Source organism: Oncorhynchus tshawytscha, linkage group LG03 (genome assembly GCF_018296145.1).
Source record: "Oncorhynchus tshawytscha isolate Ot180627B linkage group LG03, Otsh_v2.0, whole genome shotgun sequence".
Taxonomy (NCBI): domain Eukaryota; kingdom Metazoa; phylum Chordata; class Actinopteri; order Salmoniformes; family Salmonidae; genus Oncorhynchus; species Oncorhynchus tshawytscha.
The window spans coordinates 18,282,070-18,302,408 of NC_056431.1; the positions used below are offsets into that span (position 1 = coordinate 18,282,070).

The following is a 20,339-nucleotide window of genomic DNA, read 5'->3' on the forward strand; positions in this document are numbered from 1 at the left end:
AAATGGATAATAAGATTACTGATAGCTGGATTAATGTGGACTGTGTGATCCCTGGATGCCTTTGAAAGACGGGAGTTTATCGAATCCTTGATTTTTAATTAGGCTAATCACTTAAATCAGTGGTTCCCAACCTTGTTTAGTTACTGTATAGCACCAACTGAATTTAGTTCTGCCTGGAGGACCCCTGTGGTACCCCCTCGTGTGCATTTTATGGTATCATGAGTCTCAAGTGCCCCCTATGGATAGGCCAAGTACCCCAGGGTTCCTATTACCTCTGGTTGGGAACCGCTGACTTAAACCAATCAGGAGGAAGCAGGAAGGTAAAGGAGGAGAGTATGGACACCGGAGGGGCATGCTGAGAGAGGACAGGCTCCCTGTTCTGCATTTTGATAACACACATGCATACACACAACCAGGCATACACAAACTTCAAGTGTTATGTAAGCTACACACCTGCACACACACCCTTTGTTCTTACGCAATGAATATTTATGTCTGGAAATGTGACTATTAGCATTTTGTCCATGTAGTGTGTGCTTGCATGCGTGTGTTTGTGTGCAGATCTGTTAGGTTAGCAACGCTGCATCAACTCTCTCTCTGCACAGTGAGGGCAAGACCGTTGCCATGGCAACACAGCCCTTCTCCAGCCTGCCACCTGTTGAGCACAAAAATGAAAGGTTTAATGTGATGGAGGGAGGAAGGTATAGAGAGAGAGAGAAGGAGAGAGAGAGAGTGGCAGAGTGGTAGGTGGAAATCAGTGCAGGGGTGTTAGTCTGCTGAATGCAGACTCATGCATATCCACTTTCATCGATATTAATGAATGGTATTGAGTAAAGAGAAAAAGGTTAATGCATTATTCATAATGGTTATATAGTGTGTGTGTGTGTGTGTGTGTGTGTGTGTGTGTGTGTGTGTGTGTGTGTGTGTGTGTGTGTGTGTGTGTGTGTGTGTGTGTTATACGTGCACACGTGTGTATGTGTGTGTCTATACACAGTATGAAGGTCCTCTCTTGAGGATTGTTTAGAGGGAGCTCACTATAAAATCAATGGAAACGAGTGATCAGTCACACTCACTCTCTCACACACAACCTCACAATCCTTTTCACTTGACTATCATCCTTTGCTGTTCATCTCTCTCTCTCATGCTCACCTAACTGCCATTTCGTCTGCTTATCTTTTTCACGACACCATCCTCCTATCACACACTCTCATTCTTGGCATCTCCATACTCTCTCTCGCGTATTCTGTGCCTCCCTCCCTCCGCTCTATCTCTCCATTTCTCTCTCAACTGCTTTCTCTTTTTCCCTCCCTCTTTCCCTCCCTCCCGCTTTCCCTCCATTTTCCTCCCTCTCTTTCCCTCTCTTTCCCTCCCTCTTTCCCTCCATCCCTTTCCCTCCCTCTTTCCCTCCCCCTCTTTCCCACTTTATCTCACTGCTCTGGCCACCCTGACCATTGACCCTTCACCCCTATATCCTTCTGTCGGTGTCAGCAGACACTGTCTGGGAGCTAAAAATCTGTCACAAACAATCACCGTCCTCTTTACTGTCTGTCATAGCCAAGCACAATCCCTTGTTTCATTTGGAGGTAGGCAACGCATCCCAACTAACCAGGAAACAAAAGACTTGGCAGATAGCCAACATCAACCCTGTTGCCCCTGGCAATGCCAAATATCTCTCATTACCGCCACCCACGCCCTCCGCAACAGGGGCTGGAACCTACCCCAACCCCCCCCATACCCCCCAAACACCTCAGAATACCCTTTAAGGGGTGAGGGGGTTCCTTATGTAACATTGTCTGAGTGTCCTGTCTGAAAGTGGAGCACAAAGACCACTTTATCCCCCCTCCATCCTCCCAGGCCGCCACACACCGCTCTCTGACAGCCCTAAGTCCGGGGGTCTGCTGTGGCCCCTGTGAGCCTGATTCCATCTGGGCCAGGGGGACAATCAGTGGTGGAGGCCGGGACGGTGAGAAGACCAGGTCTAAACAGGGACCTGACCCTACTCTGGCAATGCCCTGGCAATCCCCATTCAGGCCATTGTGGCATCATGCCAGGCTGCCACCCTGCTGGACCTGTGGATCTAATGTCCATTTTATTGGGCATCCCGTATACCACAGCCTTGTTAACAGACTCTGTGTCATAGTGGGCACAGTGTATCTTGTTGGCTGGGATTGGGTTGATGTTCAGGATGTATGGTTACTCATGCTGAATAGGTAAGTCACCTACCTCTATCTCACACAAGTCTCCCTTTGATATCAATCCATGAGCTACACAATAGTTTTGCCTCTGTAGGCCTACCTCAAGTTAGGCGTTAAATTACATTGCATTTTTGATCACTCACTTTTTTTAGATAATTACATGCAGGTTTTGTATTCTCTGATCTCCTAAAACTTTTCTTGATCACAAACAGTCTCAAACGCAATATGAAGTATTTTTGGACTGGTATTAATAGTCTCGCCTTGCAACTGGATAAATCAAATCAGTGTCTTCACATTGTTTAAAGAGAATGAGACTGCTATTTGTCTCTGGTGTATACAAGTCTTTCAATGGAAACCTCAACTCAAGTAACTCCAAGAATGGCGTAAGCAACTTAATGTGTTCTAGTTTGACTTCAGAAACAGCCACACATATACGGGCAGGCCCACTCTCCTTGCATGTGAGCAGAAGTGTCTAGGACTAAACTTCAGTTCTCCTTATTGAAATCAAAAGCCTTTATTTGTGGCCTGGTCAGGTGATGAGGAGATAGATAGCTGTGTACTAGTGGGAGATATGGATCTGCTGTTCACAGTGGTTCTCTATCTATGGGTCCTGGCTAAGGCTGCAAAATCCCGTGAACTTTCAATAAAAGCCCTGGTTTTCCCGATATCCCGGTTGCAGGATTCACGGAATCTGGAAATCTCCAACCAGAATTTCTGGAAAACCAGGGAATTTATGAAGAGTTCACGGAATTTTACAACCATAGTCCTGGCTGGTGGTGCCCAGCGAAATCAGCGACCTGTCAAAAGTCTCCTTGTTAATCCAATTAGGTTAACAAGACTCTATGTGAGGATGCATTTTTAATTGAGACTCACTTTAGAGAATCAGCAAAGTTCCCTGGCAGACAGACACACTGCTGCCTCCAATAGAGCGGCTCTTCAAGAGCACCACTGGTGTCCTCCTTAGAGACAGACAGACAGAGAGAAACGGAAGGGGTTGAGAGAGTGTGTGTGTGTGTGTGTGTCTACGGTGTTAAGTGATTAATAACCTTTCCTGCAGTCAAATGACCGAATCGCCCCCTAGTGGCCTCATGGGTGGAATGGTATTCATATTTTTCGTAATTTCATAATTCATTAATGTTATTTATAAAAACCTGCTGAAAATCCGGTGTTTCTATGTCAAACGGTTTTGTTAAATTCAGTCTTCTGTGATGTATAGTATATACAGTGTTATATTGGTATGCAAACTCAAGTGTAATATATTTCAACTCTATATCTGACATTTTTCATGTGTTTTCTTTTCTTTAAGCACATAACCATGGGTGTGAGGTGTATACTTTTTTCAAGGTAGATTTGGTTAAGACTACCAAGAAACACTCTGTGTGACCCTGATTTAGCCCACTGCAGTAAAAGGTTTTAAGAATCCTTTGAAGATTATTTTTTTTCCCCTTGAAGTAATCACTTGAAGATTCAAATTTTGGAGAACCTATGATTCTCCATGATATGACATTGCTTATATAGTGATTATATGACATTTTAGAAGAGAGAACCACATGTATGGAATGTTTTAATTGATGAAAGAGTTGATGCCCAATGCAGTACAACTCCAGTACTCCAGACTTAATAAACCCGACAAACCTGACATCCCATGAAATCTAGACATTTATACTGCACATAAATGACAGCCATGTATCACAAAAATATTTCTAAGGCTGTTAGGCCACAACACTGACCATACTTTGAATGACACTGTTATAAACTCAGCAAAAAAAAAGAAACGTCCTCTCACTGTCAACTGCGTTTATGTTCAGCAAAATTAACATGTGTAAATATTTGTATGAACATAACAAGATTCAACAACTGAGACATAAACAACTGATCAAGTTCCACAGACATGTGAGTAACATAAATGGAACAATGTGTCCCTGAACAAAGGGGGGGTCAAAATCAAAAGTACAGTCAGTATCTGGCGTGGTCACCAGCTGCATTAAGTACTGTAGTGCATCTCCTCCTTATGGACGGCACCAGATGTGCCAGTTCTTGCTGTGAGATGTTATCCCACTCATCTACCAAGGCACCTGCAAGTTCCTGGACATTTCTGGGGGGAAAGGCCCTAGCCCTCACCCTCCGATCCAACAGGTCCCAGACGTGCTCAATGGGATTGAGATCCGGGCTTTTTACTGGCATGGCAGAATACTGACATTCCTGTCTTGCAGGAAATAACGCACAGAACGAGCAGTATGGCTGGGGGCATTGTCATGCTGGAGGGTCATGTCAGGATGAGCCTGCAGGAAGGGTACCACATGAGGGAGGATGATGTCTTCCCTGTAACGCACAACGTTGAGATTGCCTGCAATGACAACAAGCTCAGTCCGATGATGCTGTCACACACCGCCCCAGACCATGACTGACCCTCCACCTCCAAATCGATCCAGCTCCAGAGTACAGGCCTCGGTGTAACGCTCATTCCTTCGAAGATCAACGCAAATCTAACCATTACCCTTGGTGAGACAAGACCGCCACTCGTCAGTGAAGAACACTTTTTGCCAGTCCTGTCTGGTCCAGTGATGGTGGTTTGTGCCCATAGGGGACGTTGTTGCCGGTGATGTCTGGTGAGGACCTGCCTTACAACAGGCCTACAAGCCCTCAGTCCAGCCTCTCTCAGACTATTGCGAACAGTCTGAGCACTGATGGAGGGATTGTGTGTTCCTGGTATGACTCGGGCAGTTGTTGTTGCCATCCTGTACCTGTCCCGCAGGTGTGATGTTCAGATGTACCGATCCTGTGCAGGTGTTGTTACACGTGGTCTGCCACTGCGAGGAAGATCAGCTGTCCGTCCCGTCTCCCTGTAGCACTGTCTTAGGCGTCTCACAGTACAGACATTGCAATTTATTGCCCTGGCCACATCTGCATTCTTCATGCCTCCTTGCAGCATGCCTAAGGCACGTTCACGCAGATGAGCAGGGACCCTGGGCATCTTTCTTTTGGTGTTTTTCAGTCAGCAGAAAGGCCTCTTTAGTGTCCGAAGTTTTAATAACTGTGACCTTAATTGCCTATCGTCTGTAAGCTGTTAGTGTCCTAACGACCGTTCCACAGGTGCATGTTCATTAATTATTTATGGTTCATTGAACAAGCATGGGAAACAGTGTTTACAACCCTTTACAATGAAGATCTGTGAAGTCATTTGGATTTTTAGAAATTATCTTTGAATGACAGGGTCCTGAAAAAGGGACATTTAGTTGTTGATTGTGAAAACAACAGGAAACATAGACTCATGTTACTGTTTGGCCATTTTTGCCAGAAACAATGAGACAGACCTTGTCTTTGGAACGTTACTTTCTGTCTCTGTTTGTTTTCCAGACGTACAACTATAAAAGACACAAACTGACTGAGTAATTGTTAGAGCTGAACAAATACAGAAGTGTGACTAAAGTGTCTCTTTACCGTCAGAGGGAGCTGTCTGTTGAGTAGCCTGCTCCCCTGGGGACTACTCACACAGAGTTAGCCTGTTCTGTTCTCTGTAGAGTTGATCACTTAATGAGGGAATGACTGTGTGTGTGTGTGTGTGTGTGTGTGCGTGTGTGTCCGTGCGTCTCTGTGTGTGTGTGTGTGTGTATGTGTGTGTGTCCGTGTGTGTGTATGTGTGTGTGTCCGTGTGTGTGTGCATCTGTGTGTGTGTGCAGTATATTCCTTTAAGTATATTCCCTGGGTATGTGTGTAAGCGTGGCATGCCATAGTGGTTTTGGCCAAAGCGGCGCTGCTCAGAATGTCAGATGATGTCTTTAACAGCAGTGCGAGTCTATCTGGTGGATGGATTAACTCAAAATTCATCCTCTTTTTGAAAGCCTCTGTTTCTCTGACTACAGTAAAAAGCCCAGGATTCCACCTGGCTGCTACCATAATACTAACGTGACGGCACCCATTAACAACCTTTATCTGCTTAGTAATGTAAATACTCTATAGGCCCACTGTATATTTCCTAGAAATAATTCTAGTACAACAGCAACTGGTTTTGTTGAAGCTTTGTGAGTTCTTTGGTCTTTCACGCGCCACGTTTAATGAAGAAATAGTTCTATTGTTTCATATGAGATAAGGGTTCGTGTGGGTGTGAAGGTTCTTCTTCTTTGTTTTCACGCTGAAACCGAGACATCACGTCACAAATGGCATAACGCTTATTAAATATGATGATGGCATTTCTGTGAAAGAAAACATGTTGGTCTCTCTTACTGACAAGTAATGTCCAACACTTTTTCACTGAACTGTTTGTCTGGTTAAAGTAATGTGTCTCACTGTGTTTCTCTCAGTGCTGCTCTCTGTGAGACTGCAGGCTGAAGATGCCATATGACCGTCTCCCCTCCAGATCACTCCACCTCCCACAGGGAGCCCGGGAGACCCTAAACCCCAAACCATAATCCCTAATCCCAGCTCCTTGCCATTCAAGTACATTAGTCAATTATTAGACATAATCCATGGGGTTCTCCAAAGCTGCTTTAGGAGAGGAATAAGGAGCTACACTTGGCTGAAGTCATTTACCAGTGGTTAAGTACCAGTGGCCAGTCCATCTTGGTTTAATTTGTTTTGCATTTTAGCTTCAGGGTAATGCTGGACTGTTGAGCCAGTTTGGGAGACAGATACCGCCCAATGACTAGGGACTTGAGTCACAATATGTTCAGTCATTCAATGGCTGACACAACTCGTGTGGGGATTTTTGGCTGAAGCCTCAATGCAAGAAAGTCACTGGTCATCTCATAGTTTGTTCGGTTGGTGTTTGTTTACTACAGATGTAGGATGTTCATTTGATCACTCTTTTGTTGCTGAGAATTTTCCTGCGCAGCAGGAAATGCAAACGTGTAGTGTATCTGAGATTTAAAAAGGATTCTAAGGTTTGTAATTTCCACTTAAAAAATGTCAGACTTGACTTGCCCTAACGAAAAATGTATCAACTCCTACAAAAAAAGTTGATTCATTCTAATGCACATAATAATTCACATTTCTTGTTGCTGCCGGGTTATTTTCATGCCGTAGGAAACTGGCTCCAATTGAGATCCTACATCTGTGTTTCTGCCGCTTATGTTAGGTCTAGTTCTTGTGTCCGTGTTTTTTATTATGAATGACATTAAGTGGACAGATTGATTAAAGGATATTCACTCATGGCCCTGACAGCATTGTTTTCTTGTATGTTTGCAGGGAACACTCTGGGGGCCAATGTCACTGAGTTGGACACCACAGCCAATGTGACATCCCTGCCCAGTAAGGTCGAAGAAGCGGCCAAAGTGAATGATGTTGTTACCAAGGTGACCTGGGTCAGCAGCTCAGTCAGCCCCATCGTCACAGTGACCCAGAGGCCCGGCCACATGCCCCGCTCCGAGGAGGAGCAAGGCAGCGGCATGCTGGAAGAAGGGGTGTTGCCAGCCGAGGAGGAGGTGGTGGCCCCGCCCAGGATCAGCCCTGACTCAGCAGAGACAGAGCTCCTGCTGCCTAGCAACCCCCGTGGCACGGAGGAGGAAGAGGATGAAGAGGAGCACACCGACCCACCGTGGCTGAACGCCAGAGACAACGTCTTCGACCTGGACCGCCACTTCCAAGAAGGAGTAGCCAATCTGGCCACCACCACTGCCCCTCCACCTGCCGCTGCTAACCCCTCCCGCCCGGACGTCCTCACGGTGGACTTCTTCGACCCCGCCTCTCGCGGCCGCGGCCTGGACCTAGCCCCGCCCTCTCCCTCCTCTTTGGCCCACGAGCTCCAGGGTGGCGACCCCACTTCCTGGGCCATGCCAGACAACTACGACTACCTCACACCGTACGAAGACGGTGCGTCGCCCACCCCTGATGAGTACTCCTACAGCACCACTACTGATACCTTGGATGGGGATGACGACTTGAGGCTAACTGCCGGGCCTCCATCGCGCTCCAGGCCCAGGGCTCCCCCAGGCTCCGGCTCCTTCACCCCAGACAAGAGGCTGCCCAGTGGAGGTGCTGCTGCTGCTCCAGAGGGCCCTGCGGTAGCCCCTCCAGCGTTACCCGTGGATGGCTCAGACGGAGCTGGTGGCTGCCGCCAGGGCTACGTGAAGCAGAATGGAACCTGCCGCTCCCCCTGCGACACACTGCCCAGCTACTGCTTCAACGGAGGCCAGTGCTACCTACTGGATGGCATGGGGGTCTTCTGCAGGTGAGAGATGGAATGAACGCACACACACACACACACACACACACACACACACACACACACACACACACACACACACACACACACACACACACACACTCTGGCACACACAGCCATCACGCCCTAACATCATAGGCAAGGCATCCAGATGGAAGAAATCAAATTTACTAACATAACAGAGATAAACATTGAACCCAATAAAACCCATCTATATTGCAATAACAGATATCTACACCCTTGACAATGTGTTTAGAAAGTATGAGCTAGCCTGATGAGTGAATGAGATGGAGGATGGAAAACAGTTCCCCATCACAAACACAGAGAGAGAGAGAGAGAGAGAGAAGGAGAGAGAGATGGAGAGAGAGAGGGAGGGAGAGAGGGAGGGAGGGAGATGGAGCGAGAGAGAGAGAGGGGAGGGGAGGGGAGGAAGAGAGATAGAGAGAGAAAACCCGATATCCATGTAAATGAAAGTAGGGCTCCCATATGAAGCAGCTCAGTGATTTAGACTAGAGAATATAAAGCAACACGTGTTCCTGGATGCTTTACAGAGACGTTTATGAGGATACGGCCATTGTTTTGACAGATCAATTTCAACCATCCGGTTGTAGTGTGGTAGTCACGCGACCCACACGTGCACAATCAATCACGCAATCAAACACACGCACATGCACACATGCACACACACACACACACACACACACACACACACACACACACACACACACACACACACACACACACACACACACACACACACACACACACACACACACACAAATTCTATTTCCATATTCTATTCTATCTTCTTGTCCTAATTATATTTCCAAATGTTAGGCATCATGTGAGTATGGTCAACACTGGCCAAAGCTCCACAGCCTATCAGTCTCAACCTCAGACAATGTATAATACTGTTTTTTTCAGTCGCTTTGGTGCGCGGCGTAATGATGATATCTTCTCAATGTAGTTATTTTAACAACCAGTTAATCCAATAGCAAAAAAATGCAAGATACTGTACATGTTTCAAAATGTTCCTTTGAATGCAATATGCTACAGTACTGTACATGACAGAATATTACACTGTTCTCACATTAGGCAATATCAACCAAAAATGGAACATAGAATTCCCATCATTTCTATCCTATGTGTGATCAAAGGTGTGTGATAATTGAAGACATCTTTCACAATCATTGATGCAAAAAATATATTGTTCAGATGTCATTACAATATACAGTAGGTGTACTGTAATCAAATGAAAGAAATTCAATGAATGAAAGAAACATAACGTTTAGCAGGCACTAGTTTGCATCAAGCCAGTAGAGCATTTGTCTGTAGGTTCTCATTGACATCACAGTAAATGTCCTCATTGTTCATGCACCTGTGGATTTTTTGGGGGGGCATGGTGAATCCAAGCTTGACCTACCAGTCAAAGGTTTGGACACACCTACTCATTCAAGGGATTTTCTTTATATTTACTATTTTCTACATTGTAGAATAATAGTGAAGACATCAACACTATGAAATAACACATATGGAATCATGTAGTAACCAAAAAAGTGTTAAACAATTCAAAATACATTTTATATTTGAGATTCTTCAAAGCAGCCACCCTTTGCCTTGATAACAGCTTTGCATTCTGATGTCATTGCATGCTTCGTCCATGGCCTGGGGGAGGGTAGCATGCTCATGGGGATGACAGTCATACACCTTCCACTTGTACTGCAATCATGTATTGTATTTTACAGTATTGTATTTTACAGTATTGTATTTTACAGTATTGTATTTTACGTATGTATTGCAGTGGTCCTGTGTGGCTCAGTTACAGTATTAAGAGCATGGCACTAGCAACACCAGGGTGGTCGGTTTGATTCCCACTGGGGTCACATGCAAAAATGTGTGGACTCACTGTTGTCACCTTGGATAAAAATACCTGCTTCGTAAATGACATATATTACAGTACTGTATTGGCCAATGCCATTTTAGTAGAGAGAAATACCCCAGGAACATCATTTTGGATATATGTTCACAGTATAGGGGATGCATTACATACAGAACATCTCTGATCTTGTCATTGTCTGATTTTTTAAATTTACTGTGAAGTAATATCAGAATAGTGGTAATCGTGCAGTACAGTATATATCATACTTCACATGTTTCTACTTAATTAACAAACATACATTTTCATTGTACTTCTCAAAATCTGCAGTAGACCAACCAATATAAAATCTATAGGTTTACCAAACGGTTAAGTGATTATCAATTAACAGCAGTCGGATTAAGTAATAGTCAAATGTATTTCAACACATTAGAAGGGAATCATATCAAAAGTAATGTGAGCATTTCATTGTAAAAGGCAATGACTTTATATGAACATGTATTGCAATGTGAAACATGTATTTCTAGATGAAACACTGATTAAGTTTGGTGAAAGGGTGGTTGTGTGATTTTGTGTGTTTTACAAGGTTCCCAATCCTGGTGCATTGATACCAGGTCAACAGGTCTTTATAGAGGTCACCATGAGGAGAACGTGTAAGCCCCCCCCAGTAGTGATCGGCTATCGAAGATCGCTATGGGGCGCGATCGTGCACGATGTAGGCTTGTACACAATCGCCCAACCTTTACACAAACACACGCACACACTCTCTCTCTCTCTATGGTTACAGTAGGCTAACGTATGTCAATGGTTTTAGGAACAGCAGTAACATGAGGCAGGATTTAGGCTACCAACTGCCTAGCCAGTTGTAGCTCCATTTTGGGTGCAATAATCACGTTCCCACACTGACTGACTGTGTAGAGGCTCATTGATATAACATTACATTAGCCTACATGATACTAGTAAAGTAATAAAATATATAGCTGTCGGCTATATCAGCCACGACTTACCGTTCTTTGTGCAACTTCAAATGTCGAACAAAGTTGGAAATTGTTGCGCCTCCGTCTGTAATTTTCTTCCCGCATATTTTGCTAATTAAAATCAATTTTTTGTTGATACAGCGTCGTCTTTATATCCCCAAAAATAATTTGGGGTATTATCTTTCCAAAGGCTCCATCTGAATTCACCCTCCGACGTTCCTCTGCACTGCCACGCACAACTTTTTCTCAGCTGGTACAATTTGATTGGCTGCTGTCCGATTCTAACTGTAATCCGTTAAATGAAGAGTTGATGCGCTGCCAATCTTTTTTAATAGTATCATTTTTAATATTTGGGCTTGGGGAGGGTATCAAGTCAGGTCGAGTCATAAAGCTCAAGTCCAAGTCAAGTCACGAGTCATTGGTGTTAAAGTTAAAGTCGAGTTGCAAGTCATCATATTTGTGACTCGAGTCCACACCTCTGACAATTACCCCAACATCTATCCTTTTATATGATGCATTAACCAATAAAGCAACTAAGCCAACCTAACTATGGCGGTTAAAGTAGCTCCCAGACCCAACCCATCTGTATGTCTACAGTAAAATCTAGTGTTTCTCTCTCTCATTAGCTTCACTTCCTCTGTTAAGGCGTCTTCACACACACCCATTATGCAGCTGGATCTCATTTAACGTGAGAAGTGTGAACTCACCGAGAAGAGACATGACGATCTTTACCGCTGCAGGTGCTGAAAGGAGTACTGTGTGTGGATTTGACCAACGCTGTCCTGCCTGGTGTATCTTGATGTACACTCAATCTCCAGAACTTAGCCCGTACCCTTGGTTATCTCCTGCTCCTCATGTGCCGCTTTCACCTGGGAATATACACACTGCAACGCACGGGTCATTTCCTGACAACAGGACAACATAGACTCTCCCCTTATGGCAAGATCACTAATTTGTGACATGAATAACAGCCCCCCGATAACCTCATCGGTCTCCCAGGTACCAGCTACCAAGCCATGTGGCATGAGTCCTCATAAAATTATATCCCAACAATTCTACTAAAGTAACCCCTGCTATTACTGACACTGCACTATGCATACCTCAAATTCCCTAATTTGCACTGTAGTCCAATTCCATGCTGTTACTATAGCCCCCTTTAATTACTGCCCCTACAGTGACTGCCGTGAGAATAACTGCTGCATGGAATTTGTCAAGTGTTCGCTGGCTGTTATAAAATGGGATAGAGATTAATGACGTTGGAAGAATATTCAACCTAACAAAACTCTGAGACACAGGTTTTTTGAAAGTTGACAATAGTGTCTGAAATGCCAACACTATCTCTGCTACTCTCACCATGATCTGGGTATGCTTAACTTTCAACTGAATTTCATAATATATTGTGTACAGTTAGCTGTCCTCCCTATCCTTCGAGCTATCTCCTGTAACAAAAGACATCTCTGAGAATGATACCACTCTGTCACCACAACCTTTATTTATGAGACCCCACAGGTCTCCACCCCAGTCTCATTCCATCCCACTTAACAGCCTTATGTAAACATTATGTCTCAAACACAGGCCTCATGTGTACCAGGCTTCTGCTACAGATACATTTGCACATAAGTCATTCAATCAAACCCATAACACAATGGTCACTACTCCTAATGCACTTCTAAAGTTATAACAAATCAAATCAAATCAAATTTTATTTGTCACATACACATGGTTAGCAGATGTTAATGCGAGTGTAGCGAAATGCTTGTGCTTCTAGTTCCGACAATGCAGTAATAACCAACAAGTAATCTAACTAACAATTCCAAAACTACTGTCTTATACACAGTGTAAGGGGATAAAGAATATGTACATAAGGATATATGAATGAGTGATGGTACAGAGCAGCATAGGCAAGATACAGTAGATGGTATCGAGTACAGTATATACATATGAGATGAGTATGTAAACAAAGTGGCATAGTTAAAGTGGCTAGTGATACATGTATTACATAAGGATACAGTCGATGATATAGAGTACAGTATATACGTATGCATATGAGATTAATAATGTAGGGTAAGTAACATATAAGGTAGCATTGTTTAAAGTGGCTAGTGATATATTTACATCATTTCCCATCAATTCCCATTATTAAAGTGGCTGGAGTTGAGTCAGTGTCAGTGTGTTGGCAGCAGCCACTCAATGTTAGTGGTGGCTGTTTAACAGTCTGATGGCCTTGAGATAGAAGCTGTTTTTCAGTCTCTCGGTCCCAGCTTTGATGCACCTGTACTGACCTCGCCTTCTGGATGATAGCGGGGTGAACAGGCAGTGGCTTGGGTGGTTGATGTCCTTGATGATCTTTATCGCCTTCCTGTAACATCGGGTGGTGTAGGTGTCCTGGAGGGCAGGTAGTTTGCCCCGGTGATGCGTTGTGCAGACCTCACTACCCTCTGGAGAGCCTTACGGTTGAGGGCGGAGCAGTTGCCGTACCAGGCGGTGATACAGCCCACCAGGATGCTCTCGATTGTGCATCTGTAGAAGTTTGTGAGTGCTTTTGGTGACAAGCCGAATTTCTTCAGCCTCCTGAGGTTGAAGAGGCGCTGCTGCGCCTTCTTCACGATGCTGTCTGTGTGAGTGGACCAATTCAGTTTGTCTGTGATGTGTATGCCAAGGAACTTAAAACTTGCTACCCTCTCCACTACTGTTCCATCGATGTGGATAGGGGGTGTTCCCTCTGCTGTTTCCTGAAGTCCACAATCATCTCCTTAGTTTTGTTGACGTTGAGTGTGAGGTTATTTTCCTGACACCACACTCCGAGGGCCCTCACCTCCTCCCTGTAGGCTGTCTCGTCGTTGTTGGTAATCAAGCCTACCACTGTTGTGTCGTCCGCAAACTTGATGAGTCGTGGGTGAACAGGGAGTACAGGAGAGGGCTCAGAACGCACCCTTGTGGGGCCCCAGTGTTGAGGATCAGCGGGGAGGAGATGTTTTTGCATACCCTCACCACCTGGGGGCGGCCCGTCAGGAAGTCCAGTACCAAGTTGCACAGGGCGGGGTCGAGACCCAGGGTCTTGAGCTTGATGACGAGCTTGGAGGGTACTATGGTGTTGAATGCCGAGCTGTAGTCAATGAACAGCATTCTCACATAGGTATTCCTCTTGTCCAGATGGGTTAGGGCAGTGTGCAGTGTGGTTGAGATTGCATCGTCTGTGGACCTATTTGGGCGGTAAGCAAATTGGAGTGGGTCTAGGGTGTCAGGTAGGGTGGAGGTGATATGGTCCTTGACTAGTCTCTCAAAGCACTTCATGATGACGGAAGTGAGTGCTACGGGCGGTAGTCGTTTAGCTCAGTTACCTTAGCTTTCTTGGGAACAGGAACAATGGTGGCCCTATTGAAGCATGTGGAAACAGCAGACTGGTATAGGGATTGATTGAATATGTCCGTAAACACACCGGCCAGCTGGTCTGCGCATGCTCTGAGGGCGCGGCTGGGGATGCCGTCTGGGCCTGCAGCCTTGCGAGGGTTAACACGTTTAAATGTCTTACTCGCCTCGGCTGCAGTGAAGGAGAGACCGTATGTTTTCGTTGCAGGCCGTGTCATTGGCACTGTATTGTCCTCAAAGCGGGCAAAAAAGTTATTTAGTCTGCCTGGGAGCAAGACATCCTGGTCCGTGACTGGGCTGGATTTCTTCCTGTAGTCCGTGATTGACTGTAGACCCTGCCACATGCCTCTTGTGTCTGAGCCGTTGAATTGAGATTCTACTTTGTCTCTGTACTGACGCTTAGCTTGTTTGATAGCCTTGCGGAGGGAATAGCTGCACTGTTTGTATTCGGTCATGTTACCAGACACCTTGCCCTGATTAAAAGCAGTGGTTCGCGCTTTCAGTTTCACGAATACTAAAACAATGTCAAATCAATTAGTCAATATACCTCAGTCCCTCCTCTGGAACAATGATCACTCTTATGTTCCACGAAACCTAAAACCATATTGACTTAAGCAGGGAAGAGAGAAAATACAATAATTTCACACCACCCTTGATGCGTCTAAGACTGGGGAAAGAACCGTCTATCCATTACGTTCTATGCCCATGTGATGCTGGTCTCCATGCCCGCCAGCTTCATTTTCATCCTTGGGTGTTAACACAAGACACAGACTATGGGCCTTGTATGCCATTAATTGTACCGTAACATCCAGCAATCTATATGTATTGATGAGATTTAACATAAAAGTCTGATGACATGGTAAAACAAAAGAAACAAAAAACCTTAATTGTTGAACGAAGCCATCATCCAGTGAGTTCTCTAACAACCTCCCTGTCGAAGGTATCCGAATCATAACTAAAACATTTGATAAATTATCCAACCCAAATTTAGAATAATAGTCCTTAGTGCTTTAGTCTATCGCTCAAATTCGAGTTTCTCAACCTAGCACACATCATCACGGTTAGAATGTACATTTATAAACGGGACCTTTTATTGCCGGTAATAACTCTTCTCATTACAGCCCCCCTTTGTCCCTGTGTTCCTGTCGCGAGTGGCATGGTGCTGAAAGATCGGTATCTCAATGCGTTCTTATCTAAATTGTTCGTAGATTGTAGACCTTCCGCAATAAACCTGATACCCCAATTAAACAATTACGGGCACGGTTGACCCCCCCCCTGTTCTCCAGGCACTTAACATTCTAGCGTGTCTTCTTCAGATAGCGTTACAGTTCATCTTCCCAACATGTAACTCTTGCCTGTCACGTTTGATGGCACTTGATAATGCCTCGATTTCAATGTCCAAATAGATGCATCAGTTTTCCCCACGTACACGAGTCTCTCACCTGAGCCGCTACCACCATTCTGTCTGGTTCCTTTCTCCCACCAGTACACCAGGAGCATGAGAGAAGTTTGTATGTTGTATCTCTCATCGCTCACTCCACATGCGCCGTCTCAGGACTCATTTTTATTTCACCTTTATTTAACCAGGTAGGCTAGTTGAGAACAAGTTCTCATTTACAACTGCGACCTGGCCAAGATAAAGCAAAGCAGTGCGACACAAACAACAACACAGAGTTACACATGGAATTAACAAAACAAACAGTCAATAACACAATAGAAAAAAGGATATATACAGTGTGTGCAAATGAGGTAAGATAAGTGAGGTAAGGCAATAAATAGGCCATAGTGGCAAAATAATTACAATTTAGCAATTAAACACTGGAGTGATAGAGACTGGAGTGATAGATGTGCAGAAGATGAATGTGCAAGTAGAGATACTGGGGTGCAAAGGAGCAAAAATAAATAAAAAACAGTATGGTGATGAGGTAGTTGGATGGAATATTTACAGATGCGCTATGTACATGTGCAGTGATCTGTGAGTTGCTCTGACAGCTGGTGCTTAAAGTTAGTGAGGGAGGTATGAGTCTCCAGCTTCAGTGATTTTAAGTCATTGGCAGCAGATAACTGGAAGGAAAGGCGGTCAAAGGGGGAATTGACTTTGGGGATGACCAGTGAAATGTACCTGCTAGAGTGTGTGCTATGGGTGGGTGCTGCTATGGTGACCAGTGAGCTGAGATCAGATGGGGCTTTACCTAGCAAAGACTTAAAGATGTCCTGGATCCAGTGGGTTTGGTGACGAATATGAAGCGAGGGCCAGCCAACGAGAGCATTCAGGTCGCAGTGGTGGGTAGTATATGGGGCTTTGGTGACAAACCTGATGGCACTGTGATAGACTACATCCAATTTGCTGAGTATAGTGTTGGAGGCTATTTTGAAAATGACATCGCTGAAGTCAAGGATCGGTAGGATAGTCAGTTTTGCGAGGGTATGTTTGGCAGCATGAGTGAAGGATGCTTTGTTGTGAAATAGGATGCCGATTCTAGATTTAATTTTGGATTGGAGATGCTTCATGTGAGTCTGGAAGGAGAGTTTACAGTCTAACCAGACACCTAGTTATTTGTAGATGTCCACATATTCTAAGTCAGAACCGTCCAAAGTAGTGATGCTGGACGGGCGTGCAGGTGCTGGTAGCGATCGGTTGAAGAGCATGCATTTAGTTTTTCTTGCATTTAAGAGCAGTTGGAGGTCACGGAAGGAGAGTTGTATGGCATTGAAGCTCGTCTGGAGGTTAGGTAACACAGTGTCCAAAGAAGGGCCAGAAGTATACAGAATGGTGTCGTCTGCGTAGAGGTGGATGAGAGAATCACCAGCAGCAAGAGCGACATCATTGATGTATACAGAAAAGAGTCGGCCCGAGAATTGAACCCTGTGGCACCCCCATAGAGACTGCCAGAGGTGCGGACCTCAGGCCCTCCGATTTGACACACTGAACTCTGTCTGAGAAGTAGTTGGTGAACCAGGTTTGAGAAACCTCAAGGTTTGAGGGGGATGACCGCAGCAGCTTTCCAATCTTTGGGGATCTCAGACGATACGAAAGAGAGGTTGAACAGGCCCGTAATAGGGGTTGCACAACAATTTTGACTGATAATTTTAGAAAGAGAGGGTCCAGATTGACTAGTCCTCTAGGGTCCAGATTTTGCAGCTCTTTCAGAACATCACCTATCTGGATTTTGGGTGAAGGAGAAATGGGGGAGGCTTGGGCAAGTTGCTGTGGGGTGTGCAGAGCTGTTGACCAGGGTAGGGGTGGCCAGGTGCAAAGCATGGTCCGCCGTAGAAAAATACTAATTGAAATTCTCAATTATTGTGGATTTATCGGTGGTGACAGTTTTTCCTATCCTCAGTGCAGTGGACAGCTGGGAGGAGGTTCTCTTATTCTCCATGGACTTTACAGTGTCCCAGAACTTTCTGGAGTTTGTGCTGCAGGAGGCAAATTTATTTTTGAAAAAGCTAGCCGTGCTTTCCTAACTGCCTGTGTATATTGGTTCCTAACTTCCCTGAAAAGTTGCATATCGCGGGGGCTATTCGATTCTAATGCGGTACGCCACAGGATGTTTTTGTGCTGATCAAGGGCAGTCAGGTCTGGAGTGAACCACGGGCTGTATCTGGTTCTTTTTTTAACGAGGCATGCTTATTTAAGATTGTGAGTTTGCACTTTTAAAGAATAACCAAGCATCTTCTACTGACGGAATGAGGTCAATGTCCTTCCAGGATATCCGGGCCAGGTCGATTAGAAAGGCTTGCTTGCTGAAGTGTTTTAGGGAGCGTTTAACAGTGATGAGGGGTGGACGTTTGACCGCAGACCCATTGCGGACGCAAGCAATTGGGCAGTGATCGCTGAGATCCTGGTTGAAGACAGCAGAGGGAGGGCAGGTTGGTTAGGATGATATATATGAGGGTGCCTGTGTTTACGGATTTGGGGTTGTACCTGGTAGGTTCATTGATAATTTGTGTGAGATTGAGTGCATCAAGCTTAGATTGTTGGATAGCCGGGGTGTTAAGCATGTCCCAGTTTAAGTCACCTAACAGCACGAGCTCTGAAGATAGATGGGGGCAATCAATTCACATATGGTGTCCAGGACACAGCTGGGGGCAGAAGGTGGTCTATAGCAAGCGGCAACGGTGAGAGACTTGCTTCACGAAAAGTGGATTTTATAAGTAGAAGCTCAAATTGTTTGGGCACAGACCTGGATAGTAAGACAGAACACTGCAGGCTACCTTATTTTACTGGCGACCTCTCGGAAGAGTTACCAGATCAGGGAGTTAGCAATCGAACCCATCTGTGAATCCCAACAATCCAGCAGACCCAATCTGGTGAAATTTGTTTCGAAACAAAGACAAAAAATTAAATCAGCAGTACAGATATCACAATCCATTTAATGAAATCAGCAATACACATATCACAATCCATTTGGAGTAACTGTCAACCCTCATTAACATATATTTTTCCTTCTATATGCAGACTGAACAAAATACATGTGTATATTTACCCAAAGACCAGGGCCCCAGGGAACTGGTCATTTCCCCTTTGAACACATGATTCACATCGTGATTCAAGAACAACATGTTAAATAAAAAATAAACTAATTCGAATAACCAATCAACGTAGAATTACAACTCTTGATAACTCCATAAGGAAATAATGGTATCCCATAAAGTAACGGTAAAACAGAATAGAGACTAGTGTTTCTCATTCATTTTATAATTAAATCCCTCCTGTTTCGATCATTTCTAGTGAGATTGATCAGGCCTCACCAGAAAGTCAGGATAGATACAAGGCATTCAACACCATTAAATATTCCCTTTCCCCTTTCTTTCCATGTCCTTCAGAATCACGTTAAAATATTTTAAACATGTCCATCATTCTGCACACCCAATTTAAAACCAAATTGAAAAGACCCCACAAAATAAATCCCACAGTATCAACACCACTAACGCATATTCATAACCGGTAAATTGGGTGCTGGTGTGTGTGGTAAACCGTAGGTCAAAAACACACATGAACAGGCCTTCCTTATCTGGGAACTCCATTTATGGCCTACTCCAGATACGTGTATGCCGAATATCACTAACTGCTCTCCCCAAGACCACAGTCTCAGGGAACATTCCAACAAGAAATAATGAAACCCCCTCCTCTTCTGGAAAAGAAAGTGTACATTTCCTTAGCATTCACTATGCTACATAGCAATCCAAAAGTATTAATTATAAACCAAACATGATATTGGTAAATCCACTGTCCTTACTCCAATCATTAAGCGTTTGTTTTAATCCACCCCAACTTTTATGTATCCTTTATTTAGCATATACTACCCTTAGACACGGCGACTTTATATCACCACGGAGTCTCTTTTCCCCATGATTCTCCATAACCCCCGCACCACAATGTTAAAAAATATTAGGTTAATTTTAGGTTTGGTAACCCCTATGCTTATTCCTCATGACCTCTCCACCCTTTCGTCCATTCTAGAAATCTATTTCAGAATAAGACGACATGAAATGTAAATCTATTTTATAATAAAACGACATAAACTGTCTCATGAGATTAAACCCCCCCCCCAAGGTTTTCAGAGTTTTTCAAGGAATGTTCGGCCAGATAATTTGAATTTGAATTAGAATCCATCCCCTTGGCAGATTCTTTAACCCAAAATACTTTTTCCTTGGGCAAATTTAGCAAATTTCTCATCATAAAGAATCTGCGATATTTGATCCCTGGCATCTATTAACAAGTTGTGTAAAACGTGATCTCATCCTTCATATAGAAACTG

At 44.4% G+C, this 20,339-nt stretch overlaps 1 protein-coding gene across 9 annotated transcripts in view; it reads left to right on the forward strand.

Annotated features, from left to right (window-relative positions):
* LOC112229077 (chondroitin sulfate proteoglycan 5) overlaps positions 1-20,339 on the forward strand; it is a 43,877-nt gene that overhangs the window by 4,045 nt on the left and 19,493 nt on the right. For all 9 annotated transcript variants that reach the window (XM_042311318.1, XM_042311311.1, XM_042311320.1 and 6 more), the window contains exon 2: positions 7,380-8,361. In XM_042311318.1, the coding sequence (XP_042167252.1) occupies positions 7,380-8,361 (982 nt within the window). The remainder of the gene's footprint in view (positions 1-7,379; positions 8,362-20,339) is intronic.